Source organism: Acanthochromis polyacanthus, chromosome 15 (genome assembly GCF_021347895.1).
Source record: "Acanthochromis polyacanthus isolate Apoly-LR-REF ecotype Palm Island chromosome 15, KAUST_Apoly_ChrSc, whole genome shotgun sequence".
Lineage (NCBI taxonomy): Eukaryota > Metazoa > Chordata > Actinopteri > Pomacentridae > Acanthochromis > Acanthochromis polyacanthus.
The window spans coordinates 4413885-4430713 of record NC_067127.1 but is presented as its reverse complement, the minus strand read 5'-3'; the positions used below and the strand labels follow the sequence as shown (position 1 = coordinate 4430713).

The following is a 16829-nucleotide window of genomic DNA, read 5'->3' as shown; positions in this document are numbered from 1 at the left end:
CATACAAAAAATAATGCATATGAGATAATTATATGGACATTTATGTATACATATAATTTTTTTCCCCATCTGCAAATATTACATCTCATGTATTATAGTTAAAGGAATAAAACAAGGAACAGAATAGGGTTGGTATAGCTACTTAATGCCTATTTTATTAGCTTTGAAGACAAATGTGACGTGTTATTTTAATACGAAAATGCAAAACTAATTCCAAATTGTCGTAAACATTGTCTTAAAATGTACAATACTAGTTTAGCGCTCCGTGATGCATTAAGTCTCTCTATTTTGAGAGTTGATAGTGTAAGATTGAAGAACTACATTTCCCACAATGCACATGCAGAGTTTTAGAAATGATTACATCATCAATGTGCGCCGTTACTCTGGCAACGTTTGTAGCGGGTTACTCTACTTGTACTCTTAGTTCGCTTGTCAAATTTGTAAACTGTCAAATTTGATGCCAAAATTAAGGTAGGAATCCTTTCTTGTTCCATTTTCATGTATATTTGACACGACAACATATATTATTATGTTTTATTCGAACGACTCGTCGCTTTTGTGTTGTATTTGCCAGTTCAGACACATTATGGGAGCTGGCCGCGGCGGAGGTCCAGAGTCGGGAAGGTGGAGGTGGCGAGGAGGACAGAGTGGAGACAATCAGCGAGAGGAGCGTGTTTCTGATGGGTAGCAAGGCTGGGGTGTGTACAGTTATGGTTTTCTTGCTCTCCAATCACTCTACGCTTGTAAATTGCTACAGATGCTACAGTGAGTGAGCTAACGTCTGCTCCTTTTTCAGGGAAAAACGTCCATTCTGCTCCGATGCCTTGACAGGTGTGTGTTTTGTAGTTTTAGGTTATCAACTCAAAACTAACCTCAAGCTAAAACCGGATATGCTGTTAATCTGCTTCATATTTTGTATGCAGACAAATGCACAACAGAATACCCACATCATAATTAAACCTGCCATTGATTAACAATCACAACTTTGAGCATGCAAGTCCAGTAATGACCTTAAGGAACTACTAAGTACCTCACCAAGCTTCTAGCCACATCTCACCGTGATGGCATGACACAGAAATGATGACATGACACTAAAGAAGCCGGTTTTGGCCCACGGGCCTTATGTTTGACAACCTTGATTAACAAGAAAAGATTAGTCTGATAACACAGAAAGCTAATAAGTAAATAGTTTACTCAGGCCATGTTGTTACAGGACAATAATACTGTTTTTTAACCCATCAGGGATGAACCATCCAAGCCAACTCTAGCACTAGAGTACACTTTTGGTCGACGAGCCCGAGGACACAACACAGTAAGCACTCCTAGTTAGTCTCACACACTATGGAACTTATAGACACATCTCTTTAAAATGGCATAAAGACACACAGCTAATGGTATTTTGTTGCAACCTTTTTTTAAAAAATTTAATTTGAAAAAAGAAGGAGCTGTGTAAACGGTTAACCCTTGTGATAAGAAGAGCTACAACATTTACTTATCCAGATAGCTGTGAACTGTTAAATATATCCTCAACTGTTTTGATATTCATTTAATCAGTTTGAATAACTTCTTGAAGAACAAAAGTCAAATTCTGCCAATTTCAGCTTTTTGAAACTCAGTATTTTCTAGCTTCTTTCCTCCTTTATGACACTAAGCTGAATATCTTTGAGTTGGGAACAAAGCAGCACATTTTAATACTTAATTTAACTGATTGGCTTTTTAACGTTTTCTAACATTTTATAGACCAAACAACTAATCAGTTAGTCAAGGAAATACTTAACAAATTAAGCAGCAACGAAGACAACTGTTAGTTGCAGTAATTGTTAATAAAGAGCTTTAAAAAGATGGAAATTCATAGAAACAAAACATCAGGCTAACTGTTAGAGTTACTGTATTAATGTGACATTATATTCTATCTAACCAAATCCACTGGTTTTCTTCTCCAGTAAAGATCCCGGTTATTTATAGTGAATGCTGTTTAAATGTAGGACATGTGTGCAATTATAGATATAAAACCTGGTCGTTCTCTCCTTCAGCCCAAAGACATTGCCCACATATGGGAGCTGGGAGGAGGATCGTCTCTGTCAGACCTGGTGCAGTTTCCCATCACTCCTGCCAGCATCAGGTACCTCACTTTAGTCTTGCTCACAGTTGTGTTTTAGAGTAAACGGGAAGAATTTGACATGTTTACTGTGTGAATATTGTTTTGCTCAGACTGTCAGTGGGATTTTACCAACAGTGCCATGCCAGCCAAAGATACTTTTGGGGATTTTTTTTAGCCTTTAGTTTTAGTAGACAGTGGTGAGAGAGACAGGAAACGTGGGCAGAAGAGTCGGGGAAGGACATGCCTTCAATTCGATATCCTGCCACAGCATCATTCCTGTCATCTCCCAGGTCTCTCTCTGTCATCCTCATCCTGGACCTGTCCAAACCCAATCTTCTGTGGGGAACCATGGAGAAACTGCTGCAGACAGCACAAGCTCAGCTGGAAAAAGTGTTTTCTCAGACCCAGCAAGCAGAAAAGTCCAAACCTGGAGCCAAACACCAGGCGCCTGTCCACTCAGCAGCACGTGTTTTACCTAAAGACCATCCTGTAAGACCTCGCATTTTACACTCTATATTTTATGAGCAAGATCTTTAAATAGTAGTGGAGGTGAAGTGTTTTTCAACTGTGTGAATTACTTACTCCTCAGGGTAATAGAAAATGTGCATGCCACAAATTGAAATAAAATGAGCAAAAAATAAATCAAAACCAGATTTTTTGATGGAAGGAAAGAAAAACTAGTTCCCAGCTGATTTATCAGCTCTTTTCAAAATAATCATCATGAAAAGAATCTTGTTCTTGTTCTTCTTCTTTTTATTTTTTTTATTTCAAATCAGTACTGGGGTGCAATAACATAGTTCATACTTTTTACGACAAATAATAATAATAGTAATATATAGATATAAGTACAAATTTACATTCCTGTGGTTTTAAAAGGGGATGGAAGGGGATCTTATTTTACTATTGAGAATATGTTGATTTCCTCACACATATTACTTCATGTTTACAATTTTAAAAAAATAAATAAATTTCTACCTGCACTAAAACTTACTTCTGATTAATGAGAATTGAAATGAATTTTGTAGATGAAGAGCCATCTTTTTTTTCTGTCAATATAAGCTGGTGTATGTATTCTGAGTTATCTGTGAGTCTGTCTACAGGACAGAGAGCTGATCAGCCCATTTCCTGTTCCTCTGCTCATCGTTGGCAGCAAATATGACGTCTTCCAGGTAAAACACACGCTTCAGAGTTCCACATCCAGCTGGTCTCGTGATTGACATTTGTTTTATGATATTTTAACTGTTTATTATTTGTTTTTCTCTTTTTTCAGACATATAAATTGTTAAAATGGATCTTGGTATAACTTGTCTCTCAGAGTTTTTCCATCTGTGTTGCAGGAACTTGACTCTGACAAGAAGAAGGTGGTCAGTAAAACTCTGCGTTTTATCGCCCACTACTACGCAGCCTCTCTTATTGTGAGTACAGTTTTACTGTACATGCAGCATATTTACATTTATTATGACTTTTCATTAAAAAAATAATATAGTATACACCTTTTTATCATTTTTGTTCTGCAGGCTCACCAGTTAATAATTTTAGACATTTAATCTTTCTCTTTTTGTCTCTGATCTTTTCTTTAGTTCACCAGCATCAAATCAGAGACTCTTATGTCAAAAACTAAGAGCTTCTTCTCACACCTGGCTTTCGGTTTGGACAAAGGGTGAGCAGTTTAACACAACTTTGTACACCAAGTATGAGTGGATGTGGATAATTATTTTACAGTTTAGTTGTTTTAGTTATAGTACAGCCATTTTTCGATTAAAAACAACCTTGATGGATATTATAATGTCCAGTTTTTGTTAAAACTATTTTAGAAGTGTGTTAATTAAATGTATAAATGTATGTATGAAAAAAACTAAAAATTCTGCAAAAAAAATCCCCAAATTTCTGAAAATTTGCAAAACCTTCAGGAAGAACATTCCAATAATTTCTTAAAAACTTCCCTTATAACTTTTATTTAAAAAACAAATTTGACAAGAAAATATTTTCAAAAAATGAATAAAAATCTTCCAGAAAATACTAAAAATATCTAAAGTGATTGCATATATATCAGTAAAACTTCTAATATATTTTTAAAGAATATTCACAATCATTTTTTGTGAATATTCTTAAGAAACATTTTTAACATTTCTTTTTTCCACCCAAAAATGTTCAAAGCTTTCTAAAAAAAAAAAATGTTGAAAATGTGGACATCAGAAGTTTCGCTGTGAAAACATATATATTTTTCCACATTTTCAAACTTTAAACTGGGTCAGTTTTGACCCGCAGGATGACATGAGGGTTCAGCGGTGTTGCTGTATACAGAGACATGTTGCATATATTTAGCTTACCCTCTTTGATATGAACGGATGAGGATGATGAAATCATACCAAAAAAATACATTTTTGTTCATGCTCCCTTGTTGTTTGTTTCATGCTTTAGTTTCAGTTGTGTTTTTCTTCTTATTTTACTATATTTTAATGCAGGAAAACTGTGTCCATTGATTCCAACAAGCCTCTCATCATTCCCGCAGGCTCAGACACCTTCAGTCAAATAGGTAAGAACAGCGCCACACAGTGGTCAAAGACAGAAAGGTATGGTATTATATCAACACTGTGCTGTGTTGTAAGACATAAACCAGATTTAGAGCCACCTATTGTTTTGGCATTTACTGACAGGAAAACAATTGAGTGATATTGTTTTTTTTCCCCCATTCTTTTTTTAAATATTATTTTATTTTAATCGGGGAGATCATACATAGTACAAAGTTCAAACCATTGAAATATTACACATATCTGTATACACATGTATGCCATGTATGGTATCACCTGGTAGTCTCCTTTTATTTTCAATTCCAGTTTAAGCAAGTGTATACTTTCCTGAATCGAAAAACAAATGAAAAGGAGCTGTCATTCTCACTCATCTATTCATAAAGATACAGTCACAACACAATCTATTTGGTAATCCTGTAGAATCAACATTTTATAGAAGGGTAATTAAAGCAAGTCTGAACTCCGTGGACCCATTTTGTCTACCATCTCAGAAATTTTTGTGTTTGCGTCTTTATGGAAAACGTCAGTCTGTCCATAATATAAATGTCATGTGTAATTTTCTGCCAATCATCTGGTTCTAACCACGTCATAGTCAAGGCCTTCTTCCCTCCCATAAGTAATATTCCCATGAAGTATTTGTCTGCTGCAGATTGAATATGCGATACTGCAGCTCCTAAATACAGTGTGAAAACATCAAATGGAATAATTACTCGAATTGCAATTTCCAAACATTTCTGAACTTCTCGCCAAAAAGATGTGAGTTTCGAGCAACCCCAGAATACGTGGTAACGACTGGCTGCAGTAGAACCACACCACCTCCAACAACTTGTGCCTTGATGTCTCTTGTGCAGGAGTAATAAAGAATCTCATGATACTTTTCCACCCGAATTCCCTCCATTTGTGTGACTGAGTAATTTTCCGTTGTTGTTTATAAATATTCTCCTATTCTTCTTCAGATATTTGCACTCCTCCTCCTCTTTCTCATTTACTTTGAACATGTTGAGTGTTTGGGTTAAGAAGGCATGAAAATTTTTGTATAATCTGAATATTATTCCACATTCACTCGTGGACAAAAACATTTAGTATGTCACTGCTCAGTTTTCCTGATCCCTCAGCCATGCTCCCAGTGATAATGCTCCTGTTAACTTAGGCTCGCCTCCCTCTACTGATGTGGACATAACATCTCTGCATGCAAAAACCCCAAAGGACCTCTGGAAGAAAGTGTATGAGCGTGTCTTCCCCCAGGAGGTACTTTTGTCGTTGTCAGTTTTTGCTAAATTAAACAGTTTTTGTCTCTGACGTTCAAGATAAATGCGTTATTCCTTCTTATTGTACGGATTCACATGAATAAGGGCCGTCAGTTTTTAATGCCGTTCTGTTTGTCTGACTTTGCCGTATCAGAGTACCAGTGAGCAGAGGGAACTGAAGGATCCAGCCAAAGACCCTCAGTACAGTGAACCTCAGATTGATGCCATGAGAGCCCAGAAGGACCAGGTAACACATCTGCACCAATTACGCACTGTCAAAGTTCATAATCCACTGATGATTTGGACAGACTGCACTACTGCTCCCAGTGTCGTGACTTATGGGTGTTGCTCTTCCAAATTCCTGTCTTCTTATCTGCGCTTCGTGACCCTCACCTTTGTATGAAGATAATAAATCCTTGAGCATTTATAGTGAGTGAAGAAGAAATATCTGTGTTGAAAAGCTTTTTTTTTTTTCCAGTTGATAAAGATTTTAGGTTGAATGACAGCTGCTGCTCTATCTTAAGATATCATCAGGCCCTTAACTGTATGCTCCCGAGAGCCTAAGGTTTTTAAAAGTTACTTTTTTACATTTTTCTGCCTTTATATGATAGTGGAGAAAGACATGAAATGTAGGGAAACAGAGTAAGGGGATAACATGCACAAAATGATCCAGCAAAAAGGAGTCAAACCGGCAGCTCAGGACATTTGCAGCCAACGGGATCATCAAAGATTTTTAATAGTGGTTTAATTTATTTCCGGAGTGATTTAATTTCAGTTTATTGAATAACATTATAACAAAAACGTGGACAGTGTGCACATAAAATCATTGTAGGATACAGGTGCAGGACAAAGACAACTGCTGCATTCCAAATTCCAAATCACATCCAGTACAATGCAACTAGATGTAGTCTGACATGTGGGTATTACGTACTGGGTATTGGGACACAGTAAATCTTTTTTGGCTTACTATAGAGTATGGTAGTATGGATATTGGAACACGTTCAATCTAAAACATATTTGGAGCATTTCAAACTGAAGTGTTCATCAAACAAACATCCAGGCCTCTGTGAAATATGCAACTAGAAATGAGAAATGCTGTCAAATACAACTCCTCTGCCATGAACTGTACTTTTTAGAAACTTTTTTTACTTTTCATTAATGGTAAATGGTCTGTATTTATACAGCGCTTTACTATACCTGCAAGGTACCCAAAGCGCTTTACAAGATATGTCACATTCACCCATTCACACACACATTCACACACTGATGACGGAAGCTGCCATGCAAGGCGCTAACCACGACCCACCAGGAGCAATTAGGGTTAGGTGTCTTGCTCAGGGACACCTCGACACGAGCTCAAAGGGCCGAGGATCGAACTGGCAACCGGAGGGCTCTCGACAACTTAATGTTGTCAAAAATGTGGTAATTCTACATATTGCTTGTTATTGAGGCCAAAGTGGGTGGATTTATGGCAAAGTTGCTGTGCTGGATTGTATGAGGTTTAACACATAAAGTGGTCAGTGTTTGAGCGTATCTGTACAGGTTAAGATTGACTCTTTTTATACATTATTAAACAATAAAGAGAAGCTTTCAGTACACTGTGCAGAACACACATTTTGAGAAACCTCTCTGCTTATATCTAGCAGCTGGCACCAGGGGGAGACATATACAGTGAAGGAGTTTCCTTCTTTGTCTTACATAAGTTCATATAGATGATCGCCTGATGAAGACCCCTTACAGATATAAATGTCATAATACATATTTAGATATCCTCTCTTTTTCTCATGTAAAAATACAGTAAACCAGGTGCACGCTCCACAGGGAGAACAGGCAAACTCCACACCGTTTCTGTGAGGCAACAGTGCTATCCGCCCACACACTGTGCAGCCCCTGCCTACACATGCCATTGCTATTTTCTTAATTTAAATTCCATGATGTTTTTCCAATAAATTAGGGCTCACTTTGTTGTGTGCATCTTCCTTATTTGTCACAGCTGACAGCTGTCTTCTACACTTGTGTGAACAAGGGCAATGTTCCAGAGTAACCCTCTGTCCTTCAGTAGCCTGTATGATATCATGTCACTATCAGGATCTCCTTTACGGGCTGTAAAATATCTTGAGACCATAAACTCGGAGATTAGTGGTCCTTCTACCGGCCTGCCTTAGTGCCACTCTGGCACTTGAACTGCAGTAGCCTGTTGGTCACAAACACAAATCACACGTTGTGACGAATGCTTGTGATCTTGCTCTGCCATTGGATGCAGAACAATATCACAAGCTGCAGTGTAGTCTAAGCAACCAATAAGAAAAGCAGGTGAAAGGTTTATACCACCTGTGGCAGACATCCATTCACGTCAGGGCAGACTGTGAACTGATAACCATGCTACGTTGCTGATATTCTTCTAATCCACCTGTTCCAGTACTCTTGGTCTTCCATTTATTATTGCATTCTTGTCACAGAGCTAAAGATCTGTTTTTTCCAGAGGTTAAATTTAGAAAAAAAAACTGTCATTTTCCAAAATAAGCTAAAGGCATTTCTAGGATCTGGATCTAAAAAAGAAAATCTGTCCACTGCAACGTATTTTCATTGCTTCCATATAAACGACTGTAGTCAATGGTAACATCTGTCCTGATTTTAGAGTCACAGTCTAAGACCAGTTTGCCCTCTGAGTTTTGAGTCAGACAGTTTGACAGAGTAAGTAAAAATGTCTAAATGAATTGTATCATACATCCTTTAATTTCAAGTTACTGTTCAATGCTTGGAGTCCTTATTGACAATAATAATAATAATGTATCTTATTTAGTTTTTCAAACACCAAAGGACACACATTAGAGTCATTAACAATATAAAACTTAGATTTAAAACATTTAAAAGGAAATTGCACAATTTTAAAAACAATTTTAAAAACAAAAGAGAAATTTTGCAATGAGACCAAAGTCAGACTGAGTAGGTTTGTTTGAACAGGTGAGTTTTGATATGGGAGCTGAAAATGTCCAGCGTGTCGAATGTGAGGTGGGAAGGAGTTCCAGAGGTAGAGGACAGAGCAGCTGAAGACTCTGGACCCCATGGTGCTCATACGGGCAGGAGGGATGGTGAAGCTGAGGGAGGAAAATGATCTGAGAGTTTGACTGGGTGTGTTTGTGTGGAGAAGTTCAGTGAGGTATGGAGGGCCTTGAAGGTGAGGTGCATGGTTTTTGCATCTGCACTGTCTGATTGAGAGCCAGTGAAGATGTTGGAGGACAGGGGTGATGTGGTGGAGAGAAGCTGTACTGGTGATGATCCAGGCTGCAGCATTCTGAACAAGTTGGAGTTTATGGAGGGACATGAGGGGGAGACCAGAGAGAAGGGATTTGCAGTAATCCAGGCAGGTGACTAGAGAGTGGACCAGGATGGCGGTGCTGACAGGGGTGAGGAAGGGAGGTGTGGGAGGGAGAGCGGCTCAAGGTCAAGGGAGAAGTTTGCCTTGAACAAAGGTAAAAGCAAGCTGCACTGCACCACATAAAACAGAACACCTTCTACTAAAAACACATAAAATGCACAATAGATAATAAATAAGTTTAAATACTAGAAAGAAAATCCTACAATACATACATACCCCCATACATACCTGTCACACATTTCCACGCACACAACACCCAGTTACCTCCCTTTGGTAGCTGCACCTAACTGCTCATTAGTGAGCTTGATTGAGAGAGGGATAAAAGAGTTTGTCAAACTGTTAAATCTGCACAGCGGGACTTTGTACCTCCTGCCTGAATTCAGCAGCTTGTGCTATGTGAAGAGGACATGTGATGAATCAGAACAATACTATTTGCCAGTCTGATGGTGGCCTGTATAAACAAATCTTGTGGCATGAGTGGAGCAGATACCCATGATTTTGCTCGCCATCTTCACCAGGTGGTGAATTTGAGTTTCTGACTTGACTGTGAGAGCCCCAAACCAGCAGGTGGTCCCATGCATACGTATGGACTCGATGGTTGCACAGTTAAAAATCAGCATAATTTCTCTGCAGACACCAAAAAGCCCAAGTTGTCTGAGAAAATGGAGGCGCTGAAGTATTCTGGCAGAAGCACTTGCCACATGTGTGTACCAGCTGAGGTCGCTATCACTTTGTACAACTAGGTACTTAGAAGAGGTGACCTGTTTAATGTAGTTACCATGAAGTTACGAAGATGGAAGTATGAAGACCGAGCGAAATTATTCTCGAGTGCCATCGAGTACGACACCCGGACTCTTGACCTGAGAGGAGGGAGAGACGGAGGAGTTGTTGATGGTGATGGTGAAACTGTTAGCTTTTGTGAGAATGGATTTAGAACCGATGAGGAGAACCGCAGTTTTGTCGCTGTTGAGTTTGAAAACGTTGGAAGAGAACCAGGATTTGATTTTCTGCAGGCAGTCACAGAGAGAGGGAGGGTGGAGGTGGGTTTGGTTGAAAGGTAGAGCAGAGTGTCGTCAGCAGAGCAGTGAAACAGTGAAGCTGAGTCGTTGACCTGTTGGGACACGCTGCAGTATTCACCCAAGTGCATGACATGTCGGTGGTGTTATAAACATAACATTGTCATTTCTTCATGTCTGCATTTGTGTCGGTGGAGGATAACAAAACTTTTAATTATGATGAGTTTATAAACATTTCTGCAGTATAGAGTGTGATTGTGTTACTATATTACTTCATTACTGGAGAAAAATATGTTTTTTAATGTCATTTTTTCTTTGTTTTTCAGGAGTTGGAACAATACAAGAGGGATGCAGCAAAGTCATGGAAAGGACTGAAGTTGGAGACATGAAACATCAACTTTATTGTACACATACAACACAAAATAATGTACATACAGTATACAATTTGCATTATTTATTTACATTTGTTTTACATTGTTTTTTCTTTTACAACTTTGTAATCAATACAACTTATAGTTAGCAGAACAAAACTGTATTTTTTTTTCTTTTACCAATAATACAATGTGTTGTAGAAAAATATAGGAATATACACTGTTGGATCATCAGTCAGTATTTTAGCACACACACACAAACGAAAACGCTGCAGGGAATACACAACACATACTTATAGTAATTTAAGTTTCATGCAATTTACAGAATGTCTGTATCCACTGGAACATCTTAAAAAGCATTTAATAAAGCTTCCTTTAAAAAGGCCTTTAATATCCAAAGCTGCAGCAGGCTTAAATGTTGAATGACAAAATGAATGCGTGTGAAAGATGGAAGAATTTTATGCATTTTTAATTAATTAAAAATAAAACCTCATCTAGTTAAATTGGCTGAACGTTTTGAAGTTTGAAGGAACTTTTGAGAAACAGGATGGAGAAGAACTAAAAAAAGGGACAGCAAAAACAGTTTTAAAAATATATTTCAATCACATCCTTTGACCACCAGCGGCAGCACCGAGTCTGCGCAGCACTGTAGACCGGAAGTGAAGAAGACGTCCGGCGCCATCTTCGAACATTTATGTTTTCCTGATTTTGTCTATCCTGTCATTTGATATTTGCTACTATTTCACTGACTGGAAATGACTGCAGGGCAAACGGTGAGTTTGTATTTTCTACATCCCGCCCACTATCAATGTGTCAATCTAATTTTTCGAATTAACCTGATGTTTTTTTAGTCATACTAAGGCTAATCACAGATGCTGTAAGGACTGGGCTAATGAACTTAATTTGGCAGCCTTTCTCCTGCAAAATGATACTTAAACCTTTCATTTACGACAAGCTGAACGAGTTTACGTGTCCTTGGTTTTGAGATAAAAAGGGAAACTTTGGTTTTCAGGGAGAGAAACAAATAATGAACCTAAAATAAGCATTCTTTAAGAAGTTTTAGCAAGTTGCTAGTTTAGCACAACTGAAAATCATAAGGCAAGTGCACGAGAAAGCTGACTGGCTGTGACCTGATACACAATTGAAACTGGCTTAAAAACTGATAAAGAAGCCATGCCTAGATGCACAAGTGATTAAACAGATTGTATATATATATATGTGTATATATATGTATATATATATACACACACACACAAGAAAAACACAAATAGAACCCAATTCATCAGAGACAATATTCAGTGAGAAAAGCTGATCTACAGCAGGATTAATGTTTCAAAAGCAATGCTTAATATCTGAGCATTGCCCCATTATAATCCTCTGTAGTTATATTTCCAATTGTCACCATGTGCCAGAATTTTGTGTTTTTCTTTGCATAAGTAAACATTTGGCCATCATTAACTAAAGAAGAAAAGGCACAGATTAGTGCATACAAACTTGCCACAATGCATAATAATTTGCTGGGGGAGGACACCCTGACCCCTCATTTAATGCGTCCCAACACCAATATATATTCCTGCAGGGTCTCAACCTGAATAGTTAAAATGGTCAGGTAAATTTTGAATGTTAATCTTATTTCTTTATTAGAAACAACTTTGGTCGGTGCCTGTTTTCATTGTGCTACACAAATAACAGTGACTTGACTTGATATAATTACAAGATAACAGATTTGTTTTTCTATTGTGAGTCCAGCACACTTCTGTAGATTTCCTCCAGCATTACCCTTTAAGTCATCTTGAACTCCTATGCATCATTTACAAAGGCTTCAGCTATTATTTTTGGGGCTGGAATTGGCAGCAACGTTACTTAAGATGTTTTTATTTGTGATTTTGGCAAAAAGTGGGAGGGACCCCAGCAAATGAGCTGCTTTGCTGTACACCTTGTATCCAGGTATAACTTTAAAGTAGGGCCATAGCACTTCACTGTATTCCATTGCACTGTTAATGTGTATGAGATCATCAGAACTACAGTTCATGTTTCTGTCCAAACAGTCTCTCACAAATTTGTGTCTGCGCTTTTAGTGACGTACAAGCTTGTCCCTGATCTTGAAGCAGATTATGCCCAGCAGCAGTAAGGCAGGGAGGAAGGCGTAGAGGAGCAAGAAGTCTAGTGTGTATCGGGACAGAGCTCCAGGGTAGCCCTCTTCGATGATCTGACTTCCCTGAGTTACCGTACAGGCTCCAGGCAAAGGTCTGGAATTATCTGCAACGGCACAAAACACAAGAGAAAGTAAGAGTTGAAAGCAAACAGCCAATGAGTGCATTTTAATCTATACGACAGTCTGACCTGCAAAACGTCCTTGAACACTGAACCCTCACCTTATAAATCTCAATCTTAGTCTTAGTAAGAGCATCAGCAAAATGATAAAATGTAGAATCGATAAACGGAAATCAGTAATTGCTATAAATCTTCATCTTTTATTACATCCAGTGCTGATATACACATTGATAGAAGAAAGGATTAAACATGAATTACATTTTCTGAATTTTTCCGACATTCTATAAAAAAAACAACAAAAGAATGTTTTGTTCAGCGGTTTTTAACTGTATTTTTTTGAGCAATTTACTGTTGTTTGACAATTAATTATACATTACATTTATTTTAATTATTTTTACCGTACTTGCTGCCAGATTGTAAGTTTATATGCATTCTTATTTAGTGCAGGGACAAAAATAAGCTAAATTTCTTCAGCAGGTAGGGATGTCAGGGGTGTTACTTTTACATCGTTTTAGTCATTAACATTGCAAACATGCATTGCCACCATTTTGTCCAACAACTTTTCAATTTGTAGAGAGTTAAATCACTACTTTCTTTTTATTCTCAGGCCATCTGGACGCAGAGGATGGTGCAATGGTTAAAACAACTTACTGCATTTGAACTCGAGGCCGTGGAACTCTGTGACGATGAGCAGCTCACAGCTGTACTTCTGGAAGGTGAGATAACTGAGCCACTGGAAGACCATTGGCATCTGCTGGGTGCTTCTGTTGTGGGGAAGAGCAAAGAAAAAAATTCAGCATTATACTCTATAATGCATGCATTTATAATGAAGACCTGAAAAAGCTGCATATCAAAGGTTTAAATCACAGTGAGCTTTGAATTTAGTTACTTAAACCTGTTAGTTTTGTTAAAAGTTTGGTGTCTTACCGTAGGAAGCCAGATCCCACCAGGATCCCTGCAATATTGAGCAGAGCCACTCCAGTGTTGACCATGTTCGGGTCTTGGACCACTCCTAGGAGCACCACAGTCAGCAACTCACCTGGGATGAAAAAAAAACTACAATTACAACTTCCAGATCACAGAGTGTCTACGAAGGCATAAAACATTTAGTCACAGGTATCTGGAACTGAATGATGTAGTATTTTACTTTGTGATCAAAATGACTAAAGTCAGACCAAAAAAACAGACAAGAACAAGACAATATATTAGAAAAATGAGAAAGTAAACGACAAAAGCATGAGACAAGCAACAAAAGTCAGAGAAAAAATGACAAAAAACAAAGACAAGACAAAATATTACAAAAACAAGAAACAAAACTGCAAAAACGAGGCAAAAAGCAAAAACATGAGTCAAGGAGAAAGTCAGATAAAAAAAGACAAAAAACTAAATATTATAAAAATTAGACACAAAATGACAAAAATGAGAAAGAAAACAACAAAAATATGAGACAAGCAACAAATGTCAGACAAAAAAAGACAAATAGCAACAAAATCAAGACAAAATATTACGAAACACAAAAGAACAATGAGCAATCTAGTATTTTACTTTATGATCAAAGCGACAAAAGTCAGACAAAGACAAAAAACAACAAATTCAAGACAAAATATTTAAAAAAATGAGACTGGACAACAAAAACATGATGCAAGCAACAAAAAAGGACAAAAATGAAACCCAAAACGACAAAAGAACAATGAACAATCTAGTATTTTACTTTATGATCAAAGCGACAAAAGTCAGACAAAAAACAACAAATTCAAGACAAAATATTAAAAAAATGAGAGACTAGATGACAAAAACATGATGCAAGCAACAAAAAGAACAATGAACAATCTACTATTTTACTTTATGATCAAAACAACTTTCCATGGTCTAGAAATTATTTTAAATTTACAGTTTTACTAATTTACATTATGGATATGGATAACTGTGCCTTAAAAACATTGGATGATGGCTAATATGCGCTTGAGCTCTTGTCCACGTGACAAAACACCACATGGAAAAGTGTAGGAAGATTATTTTACCGCTTATCAGCTCACCTATAATATGTGGCACCAGAACTACGGCAGTGAAACACAGGAAACGGAAAACGTCAGGGTGCATCCCCACCGTCCTGAGGAGAGAAGATAAGTTAGTGCTGAATGAGACCCGTTAAGTCTTCAAGGGAGACAAAATATTACCAACCAGTAAAGGAAGGAGGTGAAGATGATGACGCTGAGGATGCTGAAGGGCAGAATGTGGGAGATGTAGGCCAAAAACATTTGCCATTTGCTGTACAGGCCGTCCTGACTCTCCTGATCACTGATGGCTCGCAGTGATGGGACTGGTGACATAAAAACAGAGAACAATACAGATATGTGAAGCATATGAGACAGGAAATTGAATATACAAGCCTCAATGATAGTTCTAAATGCTTTAAGTGAATAGTTTCTATCAAGTATGACTGGAGAATAAGTTTCTATAGACTAAAGAAGCTGTTTGTCAGACTAGCACCTATTCATTTCCCAATTCAAGGTCAGTACAATGATTGCTGTTCCAACATTCGGTCATTTACAACCCCTACAATGAAGACCAAAAGCATCCAAGAAGCCACCTTATTGATTTTTCATGATATCTTTTCTGAAAAATACTCAAACTTGGACTTCTGCCAGCAGTCGAAAGTGTCCTTGGTTTAATTTAGTGACAACCCATTTCTTCTTTTCTTTTTTTTAAAATGAGTTTCGTCTCCTATCAGTTGTTATCCGTAAGATTCAAGGTCATAACGATATCGCTACCTCTGTTTGGGTGCTTACGGGCATTTTATCTTCATCTCTTATCGATAGTATCTGTGACGGGCTTAAAGCTTTAGACTCAGCTAATAACTGAGAAAGATGCTGAAGAGGTAATCGGATACAATATTATTCACACGCCATGTCCGTACACTGTGAACTTTGACTTGAAGATAGATTCTGTTATTACAGAATGCCTACATTGTGATTATTTAAAACCATTTTAACCTTGATTTAATCCAAAAAGAAGTCACTTTTAGCCAGAATAGCCAACAAAAGCAGTCCAATGCTACAGAGAGAGTGAGACAGAATTAGATTGGTGTGCATAAAGTAGAGACATTAAGTTTGTATTACATTAATGGACATTTCCTTGTTTTTTCTGACCATTTGATGATGAAAAATCTCAATTATGCTTCAGTAAATGAAAAACTAAATAACAAAACGAGTATAAAATATCTTTTGGTTTAGGTAATTGGGATTTTACTTTACTTCAGGGGTTCATTCAGAGCTGGAGTACAGGACATCTGCCCAACAACCTTATACAGTAGCGATTAAGCCTCTCTGTGCATGTAAATCTCTGTATTTCACAGTATTACAGTGTTTTCAATTCATACAGAAGAAACATAGAAGAACTTAGCCTAGCCACGCTACACCCATGTTTCTGAAGGCACAAGGGTCTAGGGCCGCTCGACAGGGAGGGAGGCGGGCTAAAAGGTTGTCTATCAAATCCCTCTGCAGCAATTGGGTAGGTATACAACCAATCAGCGCAACAAATAGGCTGACGGAGTTCCTAGAGCGCCAGCGGATTGTGGCTAAGTCCCATTAGCTTCCCAACCAGCGGAGCCAACTGGTATATTAAGGATTTGTCATATCCCGTCGGCATAAGTCCAAATACGTCTTTCTTCTCAATGAAACACTTCAGTGCCGTCCTTTTATCTTTCAAGTTGAATTTTAGCTTCAAATCTTTAAGGGCTGTGGCCAAAGCCGAGTCGAAAGATAACTGTTTATTGTGCGCCGGTTGTTTCTGTCAGAATCGTCGCGCCTCTGTCGTCACTTCGTTACGCCCGCCTTCTGACTCTACACTTCATGGTGATTGGTCCGGCCAGTTTTAGGAGAATCCAGCCTCGAGCCTTATGGAGGGTAAC

The 16829-nt window shown here is 37.9% G+C and overlaps 2 protein-coding genes across 2 annotated transcripts in view; one reads left to right on the top strand and one right to left on the bottom strand.

Annotated features, from left to right (window-relative positions):
* The first annotated feature begins 334 nt into the window (after window positions 1–334).
* On the top strand, window positions 335–11030 carry dync2li1 (dynein, cytoplasmic 2, light intermediate chain 1). Its single transcript, XM_022198833.2, has 13 exons — window positions 335–471; window positions 575–698; window positions 797–831; window positions 1243–1312; window positions 2034–2122; window positions 2392–2590; window positions 3202–3270; window positions 3439–3516; window positions 3682–3761; window positions 4567–4637; window positions 5783–5880; window positions 6034–6126; window positions 10601–11030. The coding sequence occupies exons 1-13, from the start codon at window positions 458–460 to the stop codon at window positions 10661–10663; spliced, it is 1083 nt and encodes a 360-aa protein (XP_022054525.2). The 5' UTR covers window positions 335–457; the 3' UTR covers window positions 10664–11030.
* Window positions 11031–12545: 1515 nt separating this feature from the next.
* The window catches only part of abcg5 (ATP-binding cassette, sub-family G (WHITE), member 5), a 14261-nt gene continuing 9977 nt past the window's right edge, over window positions 12546–16829 (bottom strand). Inside the window, exons 10-14 of the mRNA XM_022198832.2 lie at window positions 15101–15239; window positions 14956–15029; window positions 13847–13958; window positions 13571–13683; window positions 12546–12904 (exon numbers count right to left, since the gene is read on the bottom strand). Of these exons, the coding sequence (XP_022054524.1) occupies window positions 12720–12904; window positions 13571–13683; window positions 13847–13958; window positions 14956–15029; window positions 15101–15239 (623 nt within the window). The 3' untranslated portion in view covers window positions 12546–12719. The remainder of the gene's footprint in view (window positions 12905–13570; window positions 13684–13846; window positions 13959–14955; window positions 15030–15100; window positions 15240–16829) is intronic.